The sequence below is a fragment of the Eurytemora carolleeae genome, unplaced genomic scaffold (assembly GCF_000591075.1).
Source record: "Eurytemora carolleeae unplaced genomic scaffold, Eaff_2.0 scaffold390, whole genome shotgun sequence".
NCBI lineage: Eukaryota > Metazoa > Arthropoda > Copepoda > Calanoida > Temoridae > Eurytemora > Eurytemora carolleeae.
Window position 1 is genome coordinate 109,266 of NW_019396376.1, and position 24,174 is coordinate 133,439.

The window sequence follows — 24,174 nt, forward strand, 5'->3', positions numbered from 1 at the left end:
AGTGGATTGCTCCGATAACTTAATGGTTAAGAAATGTTTTTCTTTATCTTTAACACAAAAATTTTCATATTTGATGATTTTTCAAGGTAAAAAAATTCCTACCAAGAGATCCATAGAATCCTCTCTCCATGACTACGCCATGGAAGAAAGAAAGAGAGTAGAGAAGACGGTGAAAAACTATATTATTCTCCATCCCATCCTGGAACTCTTTATCCTGGAGTAGGTGGGATTTATAAAATGTTTCCATATTATGTTTTACCCCTGATGGCCGTTCCAAAGCTATTTTTACACCAGCCTAAAATTAAAAATTATAAATATTTAACAACTATCTATACAAAAGGGTGGTCCAAAAATACAGGGATTAGAGGTTTTCAGACTTTTTAATCGTTTTCCAAATATTTAAAAATCTCTCTGTTAACTTGTGCTGATGTGATATTGCCAGGCTATAAATTTGTTGCATAAAACGTGCTGGATCGACTCTTCACTTGGTATTCTAGACTGGACGGTACGAGTGAATGCATATATTGTACATGTTGTACAGGTTCGTTTCGAGTAGGGTGAGTAAACAGCAAGGTTTTCGAACATTTGACATAGTTTTACTCCAAGTCCAAACCGAAGCACTAAACTACAAATGTTAAAAAATGTTAAAAAATATATACTAGAGCAATTTTTTGAGTCATTTTAAAAGATAGTTGGGATTTAAAAACGCTAATCCTTGTTTTTAGGGCCAACCTGTAATTAGTTTTTACCTGGAGTATAGAGCTAGGAAAATGATGAGATGGATAACTAGTTAACCAAAGCCTAAATGCTGGATGAGGATCCTGAAATTAATTGTAAAATTAAATAAGACAAATATGAATTAAATTAACATGAATTATAGTTATACTGTTTACAAAAACTCATATTTTGGTTTTCAATGTTTTCAATGAAGCAGTTTTGAGTATCTGATAATCCATCAATCACTGATCGAAACACTTAATAGATTAGAATGCTTTTAGCAAGGAGATGGATTTCTTTCAAACTCTTTATCAAATTGTTTATCCCTGGAGGAAACCAGTTCAACATCTAGTTCTATTTCTTTTTTTCACTTTTAAACTGTTCTTGAAAATTTTAAGTTTAAATAACCATTTAAACAGACAAATTGAAATTGAACAAAAATTATTGACTCGACTTGACTTGACTTGACTTGACTTGACTTGACTTGACTTGACTTGACTTGACTTGACTTGACTTGACTTGACTTGACTTGACTTGACATATCTCTACCTGTTTGCAAATAAGTTCCTCCCAGAGTGTTGAGAGCGTGGGTAACCATGTTGTCGCTAGATGGCAGTTCTGTAGTAGAACCCAGTCCCCGCTCTTTATACTGTCTAGTATCAGCTGTTCAGCTGCACTACCTTGACCTTGTCCCAGGGAGAGAGCCTGTAATTAGAATAATTTAATAATAAAAATATATTTATTATTTATACAGGACTAGATAGTCTTGCAACTACATAATGATATACAAAAAAATATTGGATTTTTTAATATTTTAAAAGTTTTTTTTTTCTCCTGCCAAACCCCACTCCTTCTCGTAAAAGAGGGGAGGGAGTGTCAGTCTACTCTTATAACCCCTTCTAGACTCACGTATATTTTATTCAGTTCCTGCTTAAACACTACACCTCAAGGTTGGCCGTTTTAACTTTTATTCAAAAGCCTGTTTTGACCTATCCTAGATTAATCTCCTATCCTACATTAATCTCCTATCCTACATTAATCTCCTATCCTAGATTAATCTCCTGATTGTAGACTATAAATAAAGAAGCTAATTAACAAGATTACATTTTTATTAAATTAAAATTAAAACCGTAGTTTTTCAAATTTAAATATTCAATAATTTAATTTCATCAATATTTGGCTTGTCAGGCTGTTTTTGTCGTTTGGAACAAACTTCAAACCGATTAAGCCAATATTTGTTTTTGTAGCTTAAATGATCCCAAGGAAGGTTTATTGCATTGCAGATATCATCAGGTAGGAGTTTAAATGTTTTGTTTTTGAATAACTACGATAAAAAAATAGAGAAATCCACCAATGTAACGAAGAAAATCTGCGAAATTTTATGTTGTAAGTAATGTACGAAATGCTTGTAAAAAGATTAGCAATAAAAAGCTAAGATTGGTAAATCTAGTAAATTAAAAAATAAACATTGCTTAAGTTTATTTTTTATATTTATCCCAATATATACAGTTTTTGCATCAAACTAAAAATATAAACAATTGTAGTTTTCTAACTGCATTGAGGGGTTGTATACAGTATAAATATGTAAATATAATTTTCTTTAGTTGAATATTCTAATAGTTTTTCAACTACAGGAAACGATCAACAACAATTTCTTTGGGTTTCACAGATTTCTGAAGATTACAAATTTATTTTCATATTTCTTCTATAAATAAACATGGACTCTCATCTGAGGCAGATTTTTTTTAAAAAAAGGTCGGCTTGGTTTTCTACATTTTGAATTAAAGTAGATGATACCAATATTTCAGTAAAAAAAATGTTATGAAAGTCAGTTATTTAATTGTTATGAATACTGTTATTTAGTTGTCATGATAATCAGTGATTTATTTGTTATAATAATCAGTAATATAATTGTTATGAAATCAGTCTATAATGTTTCAGCTATATTTGTATGTCATATATATACGGTTTTTAGCCTTTATATTACCGATAGTTACGTAATAATTCTCCTAAATCCTTTTCTCTGTTGGTTCAGATTTTTCCCGGGAAATTCAAAGTTAACATTGAGAAAGTTTAATATTTAAGTAGCTACTCATTATTATACAGAACTTTTAACCTCAAACTTAAAATTCGCCCATTCTTTAGTTTTAGACTCTGGTATCCTAGTTTAGCTGCTAGCTTGTACAGCATATATAAAGGGTTAGCTTATACCTTTATATTGGTATCCTACTTTAGCTGCTAGCTTGCACAGTAAAGGGTTAGCTTATACCTTAATATTATCCTGATATCCTAGTTTAGTTGCTAGCTTGTAAAGCTGGTCTAAAGGATCTGCTCCAGAGCTGAGTACAAAGATGAGAGGCAAATCAGGACTATAAGATAAGCATATTTTTTTTCTCAATATTGTTTAATATTTAACTACTCTATTGTATTGTTTTCTCACCAATAACAATTAACATTCATGATAGAATTTTCAAAGAAATTTAGTTTTTACAATAATCTGATTCTTTTTTCCCTTATCTTAGCAACATGAGGTTGTAGACCTTTTATATTTCAATCTACAAACTCTGTTGGAAAAAGGATAGAGTAAATTTGTTAATATCTAAGGTTTATGCCATGAACAGATTGGAAAAGTTGAGTTTTAGCAAAAAATCTTTTTCTTTTTTAATAAATTTGTTCTATTGTTTTGAAACTGCCGACGCAACGGATGTTTTTGGTGGCTGACTCAATGGAAAATTTTGATAAAGAAACTCTTTTTAATTTTTTTATAAAAATTATGAGTTTGTATTTATATTGAATTTATAGTTGTAAGATGATATGATCAAATTTATTTATTTAGTTTTATTTAAGGTAAATGAAAGGGGGTAAAGGCAGAAGCTTAAACATTTCAGGAGTTGAACGTGACCAATACTAGCTTTTTCTGATGTCCCTGTCTCTAGAAATATATATTTATGAGATTTGGAATATAAATCAAAGTTTAAAGCTTTTCATATTCAACAAATTTGGAATGAATCTTAAAATTAGGATATTCCAGAGGAGCCTAACAATTTTAGGTACACTTCCATTATAATTTAAATATAATACTTTTAATTTTTAATTTATATTATTGATAATATAATTGTTACATCTGTATCATGTGACCATAATCTCAACCAATGGCAGTGCAGTATCTGATCTCGCAGGGCTCCGTCGGCCAATGAGTTTTGTTATAGCTTTGACACAGATTTATATTAATTTCTCGAGACAAGGACAGTAGATAGAACTAATATTGGTCGCGACTTGTGATTAGCTTCTAAAATATTAAGGCTTCAACCTATGCCCCCATTTATTTTACCTTAACAGTCCCTTTAAATTATATAAGGGGAGTACTTAAAACCAATCAATCAATTAGAACAAAAACATATTTTCCTAGAATCATCAAACACAGCTTTTATATCAAACTCTGGAGATTGGGTGAACTCAACACCTAAAAAATATTTATTTTTATTTATCAGAGTCCAAAAGTAAAGAATGAAAAATTACGACTTAAATGTTAAGTTCCAGCTTAAATGCCGCTCGTGATCTAAATTAAACCTTAACTATTATATAGCTTAAATATTTAACTCACCGCAATCGACGAGTTAAATATTCAATCTCGTATTCAACAAAATAACCAACCGTAGGGGATAAAATAATAAGTAAATCATTAAAACTATCAATTATGATTTTATCTCTTTTAAATTTCTTACTATTGCATATTGAAAAAAATTAAATAAGCAAATTCAATGATTTCAAGAAATAGTAATTGGGTTTCTAAATCTATATATAAATTTTGCTTATTTTTCTGTCTGTTTGTTTGTATTAAAAAAAACATCAAAACGGCTGAACCGTTAGAGCCCATATTTTGTATGGGATCTTACGTGACCCTACGGAAGGTTTATAAATATTCACAATTTTAAAAATGTGTACTTAAATTTTTTTTATTTTGTAAAATTATGAAAAAGCGCAAAAAATATTATTAAATCCGCAAACATTTTTTTTGCTGTTCTGTGCAAACAGAAAATGCTCACAGCTAAAGCCACAATTAAAAGTTGAAATAGAAGATGGACACGAAACGCCCTAAAAACCTATTTTCCTAATATTTTTGTGAAAACTTCGCAAAAGTCGTATAGAAATTCAGAAAATTATTATTAAAGAAAGAGCTACCGTGCCATTAACATGTCATCCATCATTGATCTCAAATCTGCTCTTGAGCTATTAAATTTGCTTATTTAATATTTTTCAATAAGTAGTAATTAAGTCTGGGATTTAGGGGATTAAGTTAATTTTAACCCTGAAATATTATTTTTCAGAACTTTTAAGCTATACTTAAACTTAACGAATTCTTTAGTTTTAAACTTAAGCATAAACTTTTAGTAGATTTCTAATCGATTTGTACCTAAGTGTTGCTCGACAAAGGCGCGGATTGCAGAGAGAACTTTATCTTTTCTGAACAATTTGACAAGAAGAATTTTTTCTAGACCTTCGAGGCTGGAATATACATCCGGTAGGTCGGCCAGGTATGGGGAATCTATTGTTAGTAAACAATATTGTAAACAATAACAATATAAAATAATGTTCACATTTCGTTCAGCTTCATTTTAAATACACAACAACATCCTCAATACACAACATTCACTATACATAGCAACATTCTCAATACACATTCTCTATACACAACAACATTCTCAATACACATTTTCAATACACAACAACATTCTCAATACACACCAACATTCTCTATACACACCAACATTCTGAATACACAACAACATTCTCAGTACACAACATTCTCAATACACAACTGTAAACCCACCAAGGATGTAGAACCATAGCCTAGTTCATTCAACCCAAGCTAAAACTTTATCATCAGTTGAGAACTGGACAAACAAATAATAATGATTTAACCCATTACCAAGGAGGAGAGGAAATTTCCAGGAGAACGAGATTCGAACCCTCGTGACCCTTATCTGGAGGAACATGGATAACGGTACTTTCGTCGGCAGAGAAAGCAAACTAGGCGTCCATTTTCTCCCCGATAAGGGAGTTAGTCTTGATGAAGTGTCAGAAGAGAGCGGTCGATAACAGCTCCAGTAGCCCCGAGAGGAGAATTAGCTCCATCTATGATTCCAGGATTAACTTACACAACCATACATACTTAATAAAATTCAACATTTTTAATACACAACCATATGTTTGAAAGGGTTTTAAAACTAATTATGATGTATATTTTTTGTTCATACTTTAAAAAAATGAAACTGATTCATTCAAAAATTTGCATTTTTAAAATTCAGATCACTCCCTTTTAGTATTTGATAAATATATTTATAGTTTTAAACAATCCTGAATTATAAAATTCCTTCCACATTTCGTTATTCTCTCTCACATGGTTCATTAAACCTGGAAAATAATACTTTTTATAAATATTATCGAAATGTGCTATTGAACCAAAATACATAAAAATCTAATTTTTTCAAGAATTCATCTGCACTAAAATCGCTTTAGACTGAATATCTTTATCGACATTTTTTTTTCTCCCTGCTTTAAAAGGCTTTAACAGTCACAAAACTATTCTAAAAAATGTGATCAATACAATGGTTCTTCACTATGAATACACACCAAAATGTTAAATTATTGAAATAGTCAATAAAGATTCACCTTGAAACTTGAAGAGTGATGAAGCTCTGACAATTAGAAATAATAAATAATCTAATTCAACTTATTTTAATATAAAAATTAAAATCATTTTACGCTGGTTATTTCTGTCTAAAAAAAGTATTTAGTGAATTTCAATCAATGTTATTGAAAATCAGTTGAACTGAGACCGAATTTTAAGAATTTGAGCCACGGCTTAAATTTGAGACGCGGCTCAAATACGGTTTGTTCCACTTAAAATTGTATTCAATGTTTCAAGATTTAAGGCGGCGCTCAATTGAAACCGGTTTTTCGCGGATTTAAGACGCGGCTCAAATTCATTCAATTTGGACTCAGAGTTGTTTACAATACTGATTACTGACCTAGCTTGTACTTACAACAAGAGTCTCCTTAAAGGGACTGTAAAGGAAAAATGGAAGGGGGTATAGGCTGAAACCTGAGAATCCCAGGAGTCATGCGATACATATAAGAAAAAAAAGTTTCCTCCTAAGTCTAGGTATTTAAAGGGAGTGACCGGCTATGTAAGGTAGTTGAACTGAGGACGCAATGCTGTGGAAAACTTATTTAGGATTCATTTGAGACATATTTCACTTTTTAAAAGTCTGTAAATCCTGAGTTTGAGTGCAAATTTGGGGGTGGATACGCTTTCAGAATTAGTTTTTTTTAAAAATCTACTGGGGATTGCCGCAAGGCAAGAAACATCATGTATAGTAAAATTCTGAAATATGTTTTAATTTGAAGTTGATTCTTTAATTATGTTTATATATATGTTTATCTATATAATAAAACAAGACATTTGTATATATATATGTTGCTTATAGCCGGCCAAACGGCTGGACCGATTGGGCTGATATTTCTTGTGGACACTCATGGGTGGCTAGGGAGTGTGATAGGCTAAAATAGAATTGAAATATTTCTTTTCAAATTTTTTTTAAAAATTTTTTTGCCACGGGCCAATACATGTTCCCTGGGCCAATTTTTTTTGTGGAAACTCATGGGTAGTCTGGGGGTGATATAGGCTAAAGAAAATTCGAATTTTTTTTCTTACATTTTTTTCATTAAAAAAAATTTATTTTTTAATTTTTTTCGAAAGAATTCATCAAATGTCGTATTCTTTACTTTCTGATAATGGAATGTTTCAGATATTTACTTTTTTAATTAAATGATTATATGGAGTTTTTAAAACTGTTCCCGCATATTCATGGCTATTTATTTATTTTCGCAAATAGTGAGATTTACGAAATAGTAATTAGTATGAAACCCATTGAAAATTGTCAAGACGACATTTAATAAATTCTTTCGATGTATGGCTCATTTAGGGTTTAACTGATTTATATATTATATAATGCATATACTTTATTTCATTAATTGTATTAATGATTGATTAATTGATTAATTGATTAATTAATTGATTGATTGATTGCTTCAATGTAACCTGTAAGAAGAAGAGACCAAAGGTTCCTGTTCTCCTCCTTATCTCTTGTCTGAATACCAACACACAGAAGGAAGGAGAAAATGAGAAGATGATCTTGGAACACAGACCAACTAAACAAACTGAGATCTAAGAGAATGTTCATTTAAATAAAATGGGAGGATGCCAATTTTTTTCTAGTTTTAACCATAAACCTCATTTTTTTGTTTAATTTTTTGTTTTTAAGAGGTAGGAATTTTAAAAATCAGCAAAACAAATCTTAACTTTTATTCAGAAATCTAAGGATTCTAATTTCTGTTGTTAATAATATTTATTTTATTTTCTGCTTTCCGAATTAAGATTTTATGTCTTACCTTAGTTTTTTGTACATTTTTGCTGTTAATTTTGTTTTGAGATCACTTCAAATATTCCCATGTTTATCACAATTTTTATTTAAAAATTTATTTAGTCTTTGCTTAAAGTTCTCTGGCTAGACATGGTAGTTGAGCTAAGAATGCTGTATTGTAAAGATTTTTTTGGGATTCATTTAAGACCTATCAGACGTTTTTACAGTTCACATTTGTTCGACAAGAGCTCAAATTCAATCTTTTCATAAACAACTAATTAGTTTACTGTAGAATTTTGTTACATTTTTCGTGGTCGTTATTGAATAGGGTTAAAATCTGATTTAAAAATAATCCCAACAAAATAGACAATTTATGAGGATTTTAAAGGATGCTTTTGCATGCTCTTGCTGAACATAAATGCACCATAAAAAGGTCTGATAGGACTCCAATAAATCCTAAAAAATGTTCTTTACAAAACTGCATTCTCAGCTCAATTATCATGTAAATTATAGTTTTGTTTTAAAGCTGATTTCGTTTTGGAAGTTAGAGTTCTCAAAGCATTATATATTTTTAAAAAATGGCAGGTTTTAATAAACTGGGATTCCTTATTCGTTGTTGTATGTTTTCATTTTTCTTTGAGTCTAAGATAGACCTGACATCGTGTAATAGACTTAAAATAACATTAAAATTTGTTTTTTGTTTGTTTGTTTTAGGGTTGTGCAGTGGGTTTCGAAGAAAAGGGTAAAGAACTTAAATCTATTTATTTATAATAAAGCTTATTTATATGAATATATTTGTTTATTATAGCTGGCCAAACGGCTGGATCAAATTGGATGACATTTAGGAAACCCATGGGTACCTCAAATTTGACAAAGGTAGGAATTTTTAAATTTCACAGGCAACGCTAGGTTCTTCAGTTAACATTATAATTTGAAACCAAGCGTGTGGGAGTAACTATAACTACGAAAAACAATATAAACCAGGGCAACACCGGGTACTCCAGCTGGTATATAATAAAAGAAGAAGAAAAAACTTAGGCTGAGAGAAAACTAAAGAATAATTCTTCAATAAAATAGATTCACTCATAATTCCTTTACTTCACTTTCATATCAGAAGACATTTATAGAATTGGGAGACAATTTGTCGGAGGGGGAATAAGTGGAGAAAATAAAATAAAATAAAATAAATAAAAAGCATACCCATACCATATACCATATACCATACCCATACCCAATAGAGTTTAAAAAGATTCAATTGTTGGTGTAGTTTCAAGGGATACATCTCCCGAGTTCCCCCATCAAAATTTAAGGCAAATTGGTCCAGGGGTTTCTGAGTTATGATCTGACAAATAAACAGAAAGACAGACGTACTAAGAGAGATAACAACTTTATATGGAAAGATATTGGAGCAAACAAACAGTAAAAAAACCCGAACATGAAAAAAGTCTAAATTGACAAACTTACAGCATGATTTTATTTTAATTTACAATGTTTTCCTTATGTAACTCACTGTTGCATCCCAATGGAAATAAAAAATGTCAATGTTGTTTTTTTCCTTTGAAAAAACCCCCAAAATTGGTCGCTTTTAAATAATATATTATTGAATGAGCACAAAAGGCTCTTATTTTTATCTCTTTATAGATAAAACAGACAAAACATGCCACTTAGTTTCTTTGTATTTTCATAGTTTTTTTTATAATAATATCCAAACATTTTCCAGGGGAGGGGGAATTTTTTTCCAGAAGGGGCGACATCTCCAAATATTTTCCATAATGGGGGGCCGGACATCTCCAAATTATTTTCCAGGGAGGGGGGGAGTTCCTAGACCCTAATATTAATCTTTATCGCCTGTGTATTGCTAAATCTATTCCTGTGGTATATTTTGATGAACCATGGTAGAGAGAACTTGTACATAGGATCTATATTCTCTAATTCAACAATACAGAAAAACAAGATGGAGGCGTGCTCAGCTACAGGTCTGTATCCATTCCTTGTCTAAATAAACGGTATAAATATACAGGGTGAGGCGAAAAAAATCGGGAATTTCAATGTTTTGGACACAATTTTCCAATTTTTTGTTTTGTTCAGAATTTACCAATTTAGGCATTAAAAACTAAAATGTGATAAAAAAATTTAAAATATTTTTGAAGCATTAAAAAAGATATCTTCAAACATTTTTTTTTAAATGAAATTTTTTGAAAATTGTTGGGAAAATGATTTTCCTAACAAAATTTAATTAGATTTAAAAAAAACCACGTTATCAAATTATGATTTCAAAAATGCAAATAATTTGCTTACATTTATATATATATATATATTTCATTAAATTTTTTTAGTTATGATATAGAGTAGTTACGTTCATATGAATATGTAACACACTATATTTAGTCGCCACTGTATGTGTAAATAATACGAGAAGAGGGAAGGTTTGTAAATATAAAGTTGTAATAAATATCGTGTAATCGTAAATATTGTGTAACACCATATTTGCAAAACTGAACTACCTTGTACATTATTATTTAACAATGCTGTAAATAACTATGTAACATCAATAAACACGTATTGTGATTAGCTTAACTACCTTTATATCTATCCGCGCTAATCTTGTAAATACGTACATTAAACTGAAACTACGATATATATATATATATATATATATATATATATATATATATATATTGACGTAAAGCTTGTAATTACATCGATTAACATTAACTTGTAACACAGATATATAAATACAAATCAGTTAATATAGAGACTCCGTACTGAATACTGTGAGAGATTAATTGTTCCTTGTTTTAACAAACAAGTTAAGGATTGCGCCCATTGGTTAGGCATTAATAGCTACGAGCTAGTGTCTGGTTGACATCAATAGCTTACAAGATCGTGCACATTGGTTTGGCATTGTTAGTTACGAGCTAGTATCTGGATGAAATCAATAGCTTACAAGATTGTGCCCATTTATTTGGCATTGATAGTTACGAGCTAGTGTCTGGTTTACATGAATAGCTTACAAGATCGTGCCCATTGGTTTGGCATTGTTAGTTATGTGCTAGTGGCCAGTTGACATTGATAACATACAAGATTGTGCCCATTGGTTTGGCTTTGATAGTTAAAGATATTGTTGACATTGATTGCTGACGAGATTGTGTGCAACGTTTATACATTGATAGCAAAGTGAAACTGAGTTGTACCTGGATAGATACTAATTTGAGAAACCCTTATGGAGTAGGGCATTTACTACAAAGTCATTTAGAAACAAATATGAATTTTGGTTTAATAAGAATTAATATTTTATTTATGTTTTCATTTATTTAATGGAGGAATTAATGAAAGAACTTTATATTAATAAAATACACCAGAACAGGGAATTCTAAGTTTAAGTTTTTCCTTTTTATGAATTATTTCATTTTATTAAACAAAATTTTGGTTCCTTTCAAACTGTTTTGCTGGTCTATTCTATGAAATATAAAAACAAATGTTGAAAAAATCTTTTAAAAGTAGAGAAAATAGTTTATCCTGATTTACTGATTTTGTTTAAATTCTTACTGTAACTCCTCCAGTTCTAATTTATTTAGTTTCTGTGGGTACAAACTCAAATATATTTTTCTTCTCGTCGTCTTCGATAATTTTTAAATAAGAAAAATTATTTTTTTTTAAGTTTTAAGAGACGCTTCCAACTAAAAGATAGAATGAAGAGGAATTTAATTTCCACAAAAAGGATTATTCACAAAGAATGATACTTAAGAGACGATTTACGAATTTAAGATATCTGTCTTCCTTATTTTTGGTTACTTGCAAATTACAACTAGCTGTAAACGATAAAACTATAGTATTGTCCTTTCGTTTTTCCTTTTCAAAAACTTCATTCGTTTTATTTGGTGGGTACCCTGTACAGTACCCTGTACAGTACCCTGTACTTTTTACTGTAATGTTTTGAGTCTCCGTCTGCTATTTTGCCCCAATTCTGTGAAAAATCTGATAGATCTAATTTGTATAATAGAATCTTTTCTTTCTGTATTTATAGCGAGGGAATTGGGTATACTAGGTAGTACCCTGTATGTAAACTGTATCCTATGTATCCTGCCTGTCCTATAAATAACATCAATACTATAAACTTATGAATAATATTCAAACAAACTAAACTTCTTTATCCTTTTCTCAAGAGAGAGAGCAGGGATGGTGAGACTGCGAGAAAAGAGCCTTTTATTCTATGTTTGAAAAAAGTCAAAGAATAATAAAAACAATTAAGATGAAATTTTACTACAGGGTGTCCCATGAAACATAACAGGTGGTTCCATATACTGTATTAAATGTTAAAGACTTTTTGCAGTTTAACAAAAATATTTACCTATTTAATTAGCTTTGATATAACTGCAATTAAATATATTGTTTATCATTTTATTTAGTATCAAATAAATTATTATGGAAGAAGACATTTTAAACTACTTACCAACTGTCATGTTTCGTGGGACACCTTGTAGGTGGAGTTAAGTTTATTCTAATAAGAATTTCTATTTCCTGTTTTCTGGTAAATATGAACTAAGCTGAACACTTGGTTCGTATTTTCCAACGCGGCAACTTTCCAAGCATGTCCTAGCCGCAGCGCTCGGCCACCTTCGTAGTTTGCAGCGCCTGAGTAGACCTAACCTTACCTTCGGGAAGTTGACACTTGGAAAATTGCAAATTCAAAATTTTTAAATCTTTGTGACATTTCCAATCGATTGAAACCAATAAGAGGTTTGTAGCACTAAAATAAAGGAAGTATTGATCGTTTGAAGTTTGCCATTTTGGCTGGGTTGAAAATCCAGGTACAAAACTGTATCCTTCTTGGTAAATCTTCATATTTAAGTTCCTCTCTTCTGATTGGCCAATATGGGTGATATTTCATATCAGTTGATATCCTTGACCAGCTGGACTTGCCTAACATCAAAGAGTTTCTCATTACAGAACTACAGGAGTATTTCTAGCTCCAATGTGTTTGGCAGCATCTCTGTTCAGTGTTCATTACTGCAGCTACCCTGACAACATTTCTAGTAGTTCGGACATGTCGGGATCTTCCACTGGATAAATTTTCAGGACTTGTCTTCCTATTCACATTGAGTGCTGTCCCTTACTTTTTTACCTCTTTAAAAACTATTCTTTCATGATAAAAAGCAGGATGGCAATTGAATTGAGAAATTTGTTCCCAAAACAAAGTCCATGATAAGACCAGATCCTTTCTATGTGGTACTCAAAAGCAAGGTATTATTACTTTCCTGCGTTGCAAACTGAGATCTTGCCATTATTCAACAATAACTGCATTTTAAAGATTTATTTAAAAGATTTGCATGTATTTCAGACCCTAATCAAATTTCATAATAACATCCTCTCATTGGTATTAATCAATAGGGAAAGATTTCAAAAATGTACACTTTTTTAAAAATTGAACCAGTGCTTCAATGTCTTCAAGATAATTTTTTGGGACACCCTGTATGTATACTATTCTAATATACTAGGCTTTTAGGGCGCATATCTTTTATTTTAATTTTTAATTTTATGGTTCTTTCTGTGAGCCTCTTCTTTTTGTACAATATATAAGACAATAGCAGACAAATTCACGGATTTAATAATGTTTTTTTTTAACAAAAATCAAAGAGTTTTAACACAATCTTTTGTAATTTTGAGCTTTCATAAACCTTCCCTGGATTCATGTGAGGTCCCACATAAAATTTTGGACCCGACCAGTTTAGCCGTTTTGACGTTTATTGGAGACAAACGGACAGACATACCAGACAGACAGACACCCAAACAGAAAAGCAAAGTATGAATTTAGAAGAGGATAAACTTACCTTATCAATCTCCTCCTCTGTACTGGTTGCTATCTCCTGTTTCGCAGCAATTTCTTCTGATAGCACCTGATTCAAATAAATATATCGTTTGTCTACTAATAGAAATAAAACTGAATAACTTCTGATAGTCAATGAAGTCTCATCCTTTGCGGGTAAACCCCTGATCATTTGTACTATATAATATATCTACATGTTTGAATATCCTCAATAATATATCTACATGTTTAAATATCCTCAATAATATTTCTACATGTTTAAATATCCTCAAACAGAAAGGATTTGTAGATTCTTTAGATAAAGCTATTTTAAGAAAATATTTTTAAAGACATTATTTGAAGAAATTGATTAAGTAAAGTTATCGACAATTTCTGAACATATATGTGGTAGGAAATTTTGCAATACAGTAGGGTGCAGTATTTTTTCCTCTGCCTTTGGATAATGTCAGGCGATATTGAAGTTTTTGATTTTTTAGTATTTTGAGAGAAATAAATTATACAAATGCTTGCTAAAAATGAAATACCTTAGATGATGAGAGTATCTGTATAGCTGTCTCATCCTCCAGTATATTCCCCTGAGAGCTGGAGAGTACAGCAAGAATCTTGTCCTCAATCTGCTTCAGCTGCTGGTTGTTGCTGGCTCCCTCCAGGATCAAGTTGTTCTTCTTCTCTTCAAGCTCAGGTTTCTCCTCTGCAGCCAGGATACCCAGTAGCTGGTCCTAGGTAGGTTCGTAGGTATGTAGCAAAAATCGTGGAAAAATGATATTCCGTAAACTTGCAGTATGTTGTTCATTATTTATGATTTAATGTTGTAAACTTAGACATACTGACATAATTCATTGAAACTGCATTTCAATTGAATATTTAGCATGATTAGCTTAAATAATGCGACATACTTAAATAAAGCTATAAACATGTGTGGAGATAGCTTAACTGCGTTATATCTATTCTCTTTAATCTTATAAATATGAACATTAAACTTTAAATAAGTAATAGGATTGTCTTAATCATGTAATATAGATAACATTGTAGGAATTGTAACTATGTCAATTCCTGTTAACTTGCAGAATAAGATATCAAATAAAGCTTAGTTTATAGAGATACTCCGTACTGTTTACTGCATAAGAGTAAACCTAAAATCCTGTCTTTCTATTAAGGTGGGATTGTCTCCTTTAATTTGGGATCAATATATAGCTTGTTGTATAGCTAGGCTTGTGTTCCTGTGTGGCATTTAGAGCATTGGATCGCCCCCATCATTTGGGATCGGTAGGTAGGTGGGTAAGTAGGTAGGTAGGTAGGTAGGTTGTGGTAGATAAGTAGATAGGTAGGTAGATGGGTAGAAGGGTGGATAGGTAGGTAGGCAAGTAGGTAGTTAGGTAGGTAGGTAGGTAGGAAGTAAGGAAGGAAGGTAGGTAGGTAGGTAGGTAGATAGGTGGGTAGGTAGGTAGATAGGTGGGTAGGTAGATAGGTATGTAGGTAAATAGATAGGTGGATAGGTAGGTTGGTAGGTAGGTTGGTGGATAGCTAAGTAGGTAAAAAGGTAGGTATGTAGATAGGAAAGTGGTAGATGGGAAGGTAGATGGATAATTAGGTAGGTATGTATGTAAATAGGTAGGTATGGATAGGTTGATAGATTTATGGATAGGTTGGTGGATAAGGATAGGTAGGTGCATAGGTAGAAAGGTGGCTGGTTAGGGTAGATAAATAGGAAATTAGTTAGCTGGGTAGGAAGATGAGATGAATAGGTGGTTAAAAGGGTGATTGGGTAGGTAGTTAAGTAGATATTTAGGTATGAGAGTAGCATTAAACTTTGTTTAAAGGGACTATGGAGGTAACATTGGGCAAAGGTTTACAGGATAATCATTGTAAATCGGACCAACCACTATTGGGTCACTTGAAATTACATCTACAGTCCCTTTATACAAGAAATGTAAAAATTTACCTGTAATCCTTGAGGAGTAATCATAAAGTTGATCATCGTAACCTTAACAGCAATCTCGGGAGGAAACCTTGGGTTTCTAGTTTCTGTTGTTATATACAATCTAACCAACACAAACACTGTAAACTAATATCAAGAAGTAGAATTGGCAATTTAACAAATTAGAACTTTATTTCCAGGTTAATAATGTTGTCACTGGGGGACACAGTACTCACACCAATAAGGTAGAATCTAATTTAATCTTATGAAGAGAAAGAGTTACATGGCAGATTATTCCCTATCAAAACCCACTATTTAGTCTGGCAATGTACTGCAGATTACTAAAGCTATGTTTAGGTATGATTCACAATACCCAGTGGTACCTGTAATGTAAAACATGTATCTAAGTATCAATGAGAAAGATATCGTCATTTTTCTAACTTTAAGGATATCAATTTGTTAATTTTATTTTCTTCAAGTCACTCAAATAGAGGAATTGTAAATGGAACATTATCAGTTTTAAGATAGAAAAACAAGGATAATTAAAGGCAGTGACTGGCAATGTATGGTAGTTGTACTGAGAATGTAGTATTGTGGAGAAATTTGTTAGGATTCATTTGAGACATATAAAACGTTTTAATGATGTATAATTACTGAGTTTGAGCACATAGTTGAAGTTCAAAATCATCCATTTGGGTTGTTACTTTTTGAGAATCAATTTTATTTAATCATTAAATAGGGACAACAAAAAAACCTAAAAGACCTTCTAACGTAAACTAATTAGATGTGAAGGAACATATTTCTTAATTGAAATTTGTTCAATAAATCAATGTTAGAATCAATTATTTCTTCTTCATAATGTTATTGAATTTCTTGATGTTTATGACATTGTTTGCAGATGTCTTCAGATTCTCTTTTGCTCAGACCCAAGAGGTTAGGGTAAGTTGTGAATTGTAAATGTAACTTTATAAATGGAGGGTCACTTGAAGATAGGTTGACAGGGAAAGTAAAATCTGCCTGAACATTATGATAATATGATATATTATATAAATTAGTTTTAAAAGAGATCAGTTTAAATTACTGCATTATCTTTCTGAAGACTTTTACCTTGCTAAACTTGATACTTAATATAAAATATTCAAAGAACTAAATAGCCCATTCCAGTAAGCTGTTAGAAAATCCCTCCATTCTATCCATAATAATAATGTGTGCGCTAAACTCTGAGTGTAATAGACCATTTTCCTTCTTTATTAATCTTCACAGTTCAAACTAGGTGTTTACACTACTACACTTTTCAAAACCAAGTTTTGAGAACAAAGGCTGTTTTCAATCAAGTTTTAATTAGATATCAATGGTTTTTTATGCAAAATCAATTGCCCATTTATTGCTTCAGAAACAATCGAGAAATCATTAGAATTAAACTCTTTTTTTAAAACTTTTCAATTACTTTAAACCCTTTATCTGTAGATCCTAAAGCATAAATGTAATATTTGTAACTTTTAATGAAAGATAAATCCCATATTCTTTTCCATGAAAGATAGATCCTGCATTCTTTTCCATGAAAGATAGATCTCGTATTCTTTTCCATGAAAGATAGATCCTGCATTCTTTTCCATGAAAAATAGATCCCATATTCTTTTCCATGAAAGATATATCCCGTATTCTTTTCCATGAAAGATAGATCCTGCATTATTTTCCATGAAAGATAGATCCCATATTCTTTTCCATGAAAGATAGATCCCGTATTCTTTTCCATGAAAGATAGATCCCATATTCTTTCCCATGAAAGACAGATCCCGTATTCTTTTCCATGAAAGATAGATCCCGTATTCTTTCCCATGAAAGATAGATCCTGTATTCTTTCCCATGAAAGACAGATCCCGTATTCTTTTCCATAAAAGATAGATCCGGTATTCTTTCCCATGAAAGATAGATCCCGTATTCTTTCCCATGAAAGACAGATCCCGTATTCTTTTCCATGAAAGATAGATCGGGTATTCTTTCCCATGAAAGACAGATCCCATATTCTTTTCCATGAAAGATAGATCCCATATTCTTTCCCATGAAAGACAGATCCTGTATTCTTTTCCATGAAAGATAGATCCCGTATTCTTTCCCATGAAAGACAAATCCCGTATTCTTTTCCATGAAAGAAAGATCCTGTATTCTTTCCCATGAAAAAGATAGATCCTGTATTCTTTTCCATGAAAGACAATTCCAGTATTTTTATCCATGGATGATGATTACAAGTTATGCATTTACTCAATTAGAGTTTTCAATATTTTCCAGAATAATTTCAGCTGATACAGGTCAAAGAAAAAAACCTTTCCTTATTTCTAATAAAAACAAAATATTTTTTATTAAAACAACAGAATTTGTTATTGCAAACTCAGAATTCTACTAAATCAAATAGCGGAACTTTACAACTCAACTGGTTTACAGCATATATGGTCAAACAAAATTAGAGATAGAAGCGAGTAATTATTTTATTGAAAGACTTTTGGTTAAGGAAGATAGGACTTGTTTTCACAATTCTTTGTTGAAAAAGGTCCTGTAAACTCTGATATTAATTGACTCAAATTAAGATAACAATTGTATCTCAGCTCTTCATATAGTAAAGCTGTTTTGTAATTAGAGCACAATTACTGTTAGTAGTTTGTTCTTAGTATTTATTACATTATTGCCCCCCCCCCCTCCTCTCCCATCTGTTAACATATACTTAGATAAATGAGTATTTCTTTAATATCCAGGGGGCTACTTAAAGCCATAAACCATAAAAGTTCAAATTGTTGGACTAAACATTCAAAATTGAACAGAAGCTTATTAATATTTGGGTATTCTGCTCAAGTTGCAAGATCTTAAAATAGTTAAGACTGCAAGTTTAAAATATGTGTCAGTGCTGCAGTTAAGAATATAAATACAAAGAATAAAAGATGCTGTAAGCTGTAAGTATTCTATGGAGTAATCTGAGTAGTAAATGTAGAACAGGAATTTATTAGAGCATTATGACTTTATGCCATCCTATATACACAAACTAACTTCTTCCACATTTTTTCAGGAATTTTAAACTTTACATCAATGTTTTTTATATATATAAATTCCATGTAAAAATTGAAAGTCAAATAAATTAACCAGGCTATTGAAAAGTACTCCTTTAAATTCAAACTATGCATTAACATGTGCCTCAACGCATTGAAATCTTCATAATAACAATTTTATATTGTCCTTTTAATTGTCTTAAACATAATGAATTTGCATAAATTCCAATAATTATAACAATTATTCAGTTTTCTTCCTAAAAGGAAAATAAAAGTAAAAGCTTTAAATAGGGTTGTTAATCATTTTTGAAAACGATTGTTAAACAATCATTTTTTTTTTTCAATCGTTTTCAAAAACAAGCATTTTGTTTTCGAAAAAAGACATAATCATAAAACTACTACCAACTATAAAATCATAAAACTACCACCCACAAAAAAATCATAGAACTTCCACCAGCTATAAAATCATTGATGTACCATCATCTATAAAATCATTAAATTATTACTATCTATAAAATCATAAAACTACCACCAGCTATAAAATCATTGATGTACCATCATCTATAAAATCATTAAATTATTACTATCTATAAAATCATAACCAGCTATAAAATCATTGATGTACCATCATCTATAAAATCATTAAATTATTACTATCTATAAAATCATAAAACTACCACCAGCTATAAAATCATAAAACAACTACTAGATATAAAATGTTTTATATTTCCCTTGAAATGAAAATATCCCGGAAGTTTATACCTCGGTAGTCTTTTGGCCAACATTTTCCCTTAATTGAGTGTTTCAGGCTGGGCTTTCTTTATCTTGCAGCTACATCTGTCTAGTACTGTGTAATTAATAATTCAGAGTTGGTGGATTTATCATCGTTCTTCTACTCATTATTTCAGAGCAGGGTTTATCCTCTTCAACATGGAAATGTATTTTTATAAAACAAGAGAGCTATATGCATGAAGAGAGAATGATAGTAATACACACATATATACACCAAACATGAATAAATTAACCAAACATACACCCTACTACGATGCTTAAAAAACATCAAATATACATTAACCATACATGTTTCATTCGAGCAATCTAGTTTGAAATACATGATTATTATTTTTGTTAAAGTTAATTCTACAATGAATAAAGACTTTATAAAAATGTTATAGTTTAGAAAATGTAAAATTTTGAAGCTTGCAATCATAAAGTAATGATGTAAATGATGACTCCCCATCTATTTTAGTTTTCTATATCTCAAGTAAGGTTTTCTAACCTGCTCGATTTATCTTCTCTTTCCTGTTTACATCAAACACTCAGTTCAGATCTTAGAAACCTTCATATTTTATACAAACCTTAATAAAACATATCTATATAAAAGAATTTGTTATCTTTGATGATAGTTAAAGTTATCAGTTATCATACACAATCGTTCCATAATTAGCTATAATCATAATTAAAAGTATGAAAAATGAAAAAAACTAAATCCATCCTAATCCCTGCAAAATGGACCAAGAACAGTTTTTAAAAATAAAAAAAAGCGAAGCCCAAAAAGTAAATTATACATCAGAGTTTCATGTTTAGGTTCCTTAAGCATGGAACTCAAGGAACCAGCCAAAAGAATACCTGAACAAAATTTGCACTTATATGGTTTCAAACATGAAGAATCAGAAGTTTAAAATATAGTTTAATTCTTTATAACTGTTATGGAATGTATATGTGAGTTGGGGTTTGGGTGTTTGTAAATGTGTGTTTGTTTGTTAAGATCAGTTTATTGCTGGTAGAGCAGCCAACTTGCTCAAGGATAAAAACACCCAGATATTGATAAATATATAGAATAGATAGATATAGAAAGATCAAATAAAAACAGGAGAAATGTTTTTGTTTTACAAGACGTGACTTGTTAGATTTCTTCTTTACATTCAAGAATATGCAAATTGAGTAAAATACAAGGAATATTCAACATCTAACTTGGTGCAAAGTAAAAGAACTAAAACTTAATTTCTACAGAAGTAATTTACCAAGAAATGTAATTTTATTATTTGCATGACATGGTTTAACTTCTTCTCTTTAGCTTGAACTGGCACACTAGAGAATCTAAAGCTGTGCAGTTCAGCATTTTCAATGAATCAGGTCCCTACATGTCTCATTCACCTTTTGTAAAGCAAACAACCAATTCCTGATAACCCTATTTTAACAATTGACTTTATTCATTTTCTTGTTTTTTTAATATAAATTTAAAATTTAATCTAACTAGGATTAGTTGAGAGTAAATTGTTTTTTTCTTTGTTTTTATTTGATGTGACATTGCTAGGAGAATCATTAAATTATAAATATGTAGATCTTTAAATAATTCCAAAAATATTAATCAAGAAATCAAAACTTTTGGATCGAATCTGTTCAACTGTGCTTTGGCGATTCCCTCGGCCTCTGTTATTTTAATTCTAGTATATTTGAAACATTTCAAAATAAACTCTTGTAGCAAGTTTAACTAAAGTAAATTTTATGTACAGTGGTAGGCGATTATATCAATACAATGAAGACACCTTTATTATTTAAGTTTTAATTGTTTACAAGCTTTTTCAAATTACAAGATCACAAGTAATCAAAGAAAAGCTCATGAAATTGACATGTTCTCTTAACTTTTTTGTTTATATATATACTTTTGAATAGCTTTATATTAATCAAAATTAAAATCAAAATTGTTTTTATTGTAGTGATATAATCGCATACCACTGTACAGCTATTCAGAAGAACATAAATGTATTCAGATAAATTTGTTTTTAAGGTGCTTGTGCGTAAAATAAAAACTAGAGGAGTTACTATAGATAAAGTCGTACATTCAAAATTTAATTAATTTGATCTTCTCCTTTTGTTTGCAGTGTTAGTAATAATGGGCTTTCCAAACATTACCAGGACTTCTTCCATTCAAAAGTTTACACTTTTGATCATAGGTTGCGATGATGCTGCTAAGCAATATTTCATCCAGGTTTTCCATTTGCATAAAAAATGGGGTGACCAGGGGGTAATTGCTAGGAAATCAGTTATTGTGTCTGCATCCAAACTACACCCCTGACAATTCCAGTTTATCAATAACAGTACAAGATTATCGGTTCGATACATGTCATCCACATATCATTTAAATCTTTAAAATTTCATGATAAAATTGGACTAAGTGTAAATTACATTGTTGTACTAAAGTTAGTAAGGAAGGGGGAAATGAGAGGAAACTGGGAACAAGGAAGAGGGGGGGTTGAGGAAGGGTGGATGGAGAATGGGGGGAGAGGAAGTGTTTTGGAACAATTTATTTAAACCCGAACATTGCAAATATGAAGATTATCTAATAAAATTGTGTAAATTTTGTAAAGTTTGTTCCATATTTGTTTGTTCTACAGTGTTGTTGTTGTATTCCTGAATTTAGAATTATATTCTACAATGTTCTCCCCAATCTGGATACATTCACTACCTCCACTAGAGAACGTTTGTCGGGATAGAACAGAGCTTAATCCTGGGATAATAAACAATTATTCATAAATGTACAGTTCAGATAGGACAGATAACGGAGACAACAGATAGGATAGATAGGACAGATAGGATAGATAGGATAGATAGGATAGATAGGATAGATAGGATAGATAGAATAGACAAGACAGAAGGAAGATACGATTGATAGAATAGATAGGACTAACACAGATTTCAGACAGTTTTGAAAATAGTAGATGAGTTTTCATGTTTAGTCTGACTTTGAAGTGTCCAACCGTAGACAATCAGTTTTTTCACCATACAAGAAGAAAACAACTATTATTTGCTGACAAATTCCGATTTTTAATCACGCAACCTCATCCAGAAACCTCAACGAGGATCAGGTCTTCTCTCTCTTTCCTCATTCAACCCCCCTCCCCTCTATACAATGAGAATACTTTCTATTGTGAATATGCGCTATTATTATATTTCTGCAGGACAATGTTGTATGCATGTACTACTACTATACATGTCTGATTAAATGATACAGCCCATCAGTTCTATCAGTTATTAAGGATATTATGTATTATGATAATGCATTGGCTCTTGTCTGCAACCTGCTTTATTCTTATTTTTTTGCATTATTCTTATTTTAGATATATATCCTCACTAGTTACTTCCAGTGGTGTACACCGTACAGTCCGGTCCTGCAGTTTACAGTCCTGTCCTGTGTTGTACAGTCCTGTCCTGAGGTATACAGTCCTGTCCTGTGGTGTACAGTCCTGTTCTGTTATGCACAGTCCTGTCCTGTGTTGTACAGTCCTGTCCTGTAGCTTACAGTCCTGTCCTGCTGTGCACAGTCCTGTCCTGTGTTGTACAGTCCTGTCCTGAGGTATACAGTTCTGTCCTGTGGTGTACAGTCCTGTCCTGTTATGCACAGTCCTGTCCTGTGTTGTACAATCCGGTCCTGCAGTTTAAAGTCCTGTCCTGTTGTGCACAGTCCTGTCCTGTGTTTTACAGTCCTGTCCTGAGGTATACAGTCCTGTCCTGTGGTGTACAGTCCTGTTCTGTTATGTACAGTTCTGCCCTGTGGTGTACAGTCCTGTTCTGTTATGTACAGTTCTGTCCTATGGAACTGTCCTGAGGTATACAGTTCTGTCCTGTGGAATACAGTCCTGTCCTTGTAATGCACAGTTTTGTCCTTTGGTGTACAGTCCTTTCCTGTTATGTACAGTTCTGTCCTTTGGTGTACAGTCTTGTCCTGTGATGTTCAGTACTGTCCTTTTATGTACAGTTCTGCCCTGTTATAAACAGTTATGTCCTGTTATGAACAGTTCTGTCCTGTTATGAACAGTTCTGTCCTGTTATGAACAGTTCTGTCCGGTTATATAAATTTCTGTCCTGTGGTCTACAGTCCTGTCCTATTATGTACAGTTATATCATGTGTTGTACAGTTCTGTCCTCTGGTGTACAGGCCTGTCCTGTGGTTTACAGTCCTGTCCTGTTATGTACAGTCCTGTACTGTGTTGTACAGCCCTGTCCTGTTATGCACAGTTCCGTCCTGTGGTGTACAGTTCTGTCCTGTGGTGTACAGTAAACGTTATAAGAATACTAAAACTATAATATTTTCTTGTAAAGAATACTAGGTAAATGTTTATCTAGGGAAGTGGGCTATCATCAGAAAGCAAAATGTCTCCGAGTATTCAAGTTCTTTATCTAGGATATCATAATATGCCTTCATCAGACAAATTGTTATGATCTGTTCTAAGGAACCATGAGCAC

The 24,174-nt window shown here is 31.5% G+C and overlaps 1 protein-coding gene across 1 annotated transcript in view; it reads right to left on the reverse strand.

Annotated features, from left to right (window-relative positions):
• The window catches only part of LOC111702011 (dynein heavy chain 3, axonemal), a 127,605-nt gene that overhangs the window by 13,340 nt on the left and 90,091 nt on the right, over positions 1-24,174 (reverse strand). The window contains exons 70-85 of the mRNA XM_023473529.1: positions 22,342-22,438; positions 15,914-16,013; positions 14,496-14,690; positions 13,976-14,041; positions 10,015-10,139; positions 8,750-8,797; positions 8,173-8,217; positions 7,812-7,932; positions 6,391-6,445; positions 6,076-6,132; positions 5,132-5,263; positions 4,123-4,180; positions 2,987-3,086; positions 1,267-1,422; positions 750-821; positions 103-295 (exon numbers count right to left, since the gene is read on the reverse strand). Coding sequence (XP_023329297.1) covers positions 103-295; positions 750-821; positions 1,267-1,422; positions 2,987-3,086; positions 4,123-4,180; positions 5,132-5,263; positions 6,076-6,132; positions 6,391-6,445; positions 7,812-7,932; positions 8,173-8,217; positions 8,750-8,797; positions 10,015-10,139; positions 13,976-14,041; positions 14,496-14,690; positions 15,914-16,013; positions 22,342-22,438 — 1,620 coding nt within the window. The remainder of the gene's footprint in view (positions 1-102; positions 296-749; positions 822-1,266; positions 1,423-2,986; positions 3,087-4,122; positions 4,181-5,131; positions 5,264-6,075; positions 6,133-6,390; positions 6,446-7,811; positions 7,933-8,172; positions 8,218-8,749; positions 8,798-10,014; positions 10,140-13,975; positions 14,042-14,495; positions 14,691-15,913; positions 16,014-22,341; positions 22,439-24,174) is intronic.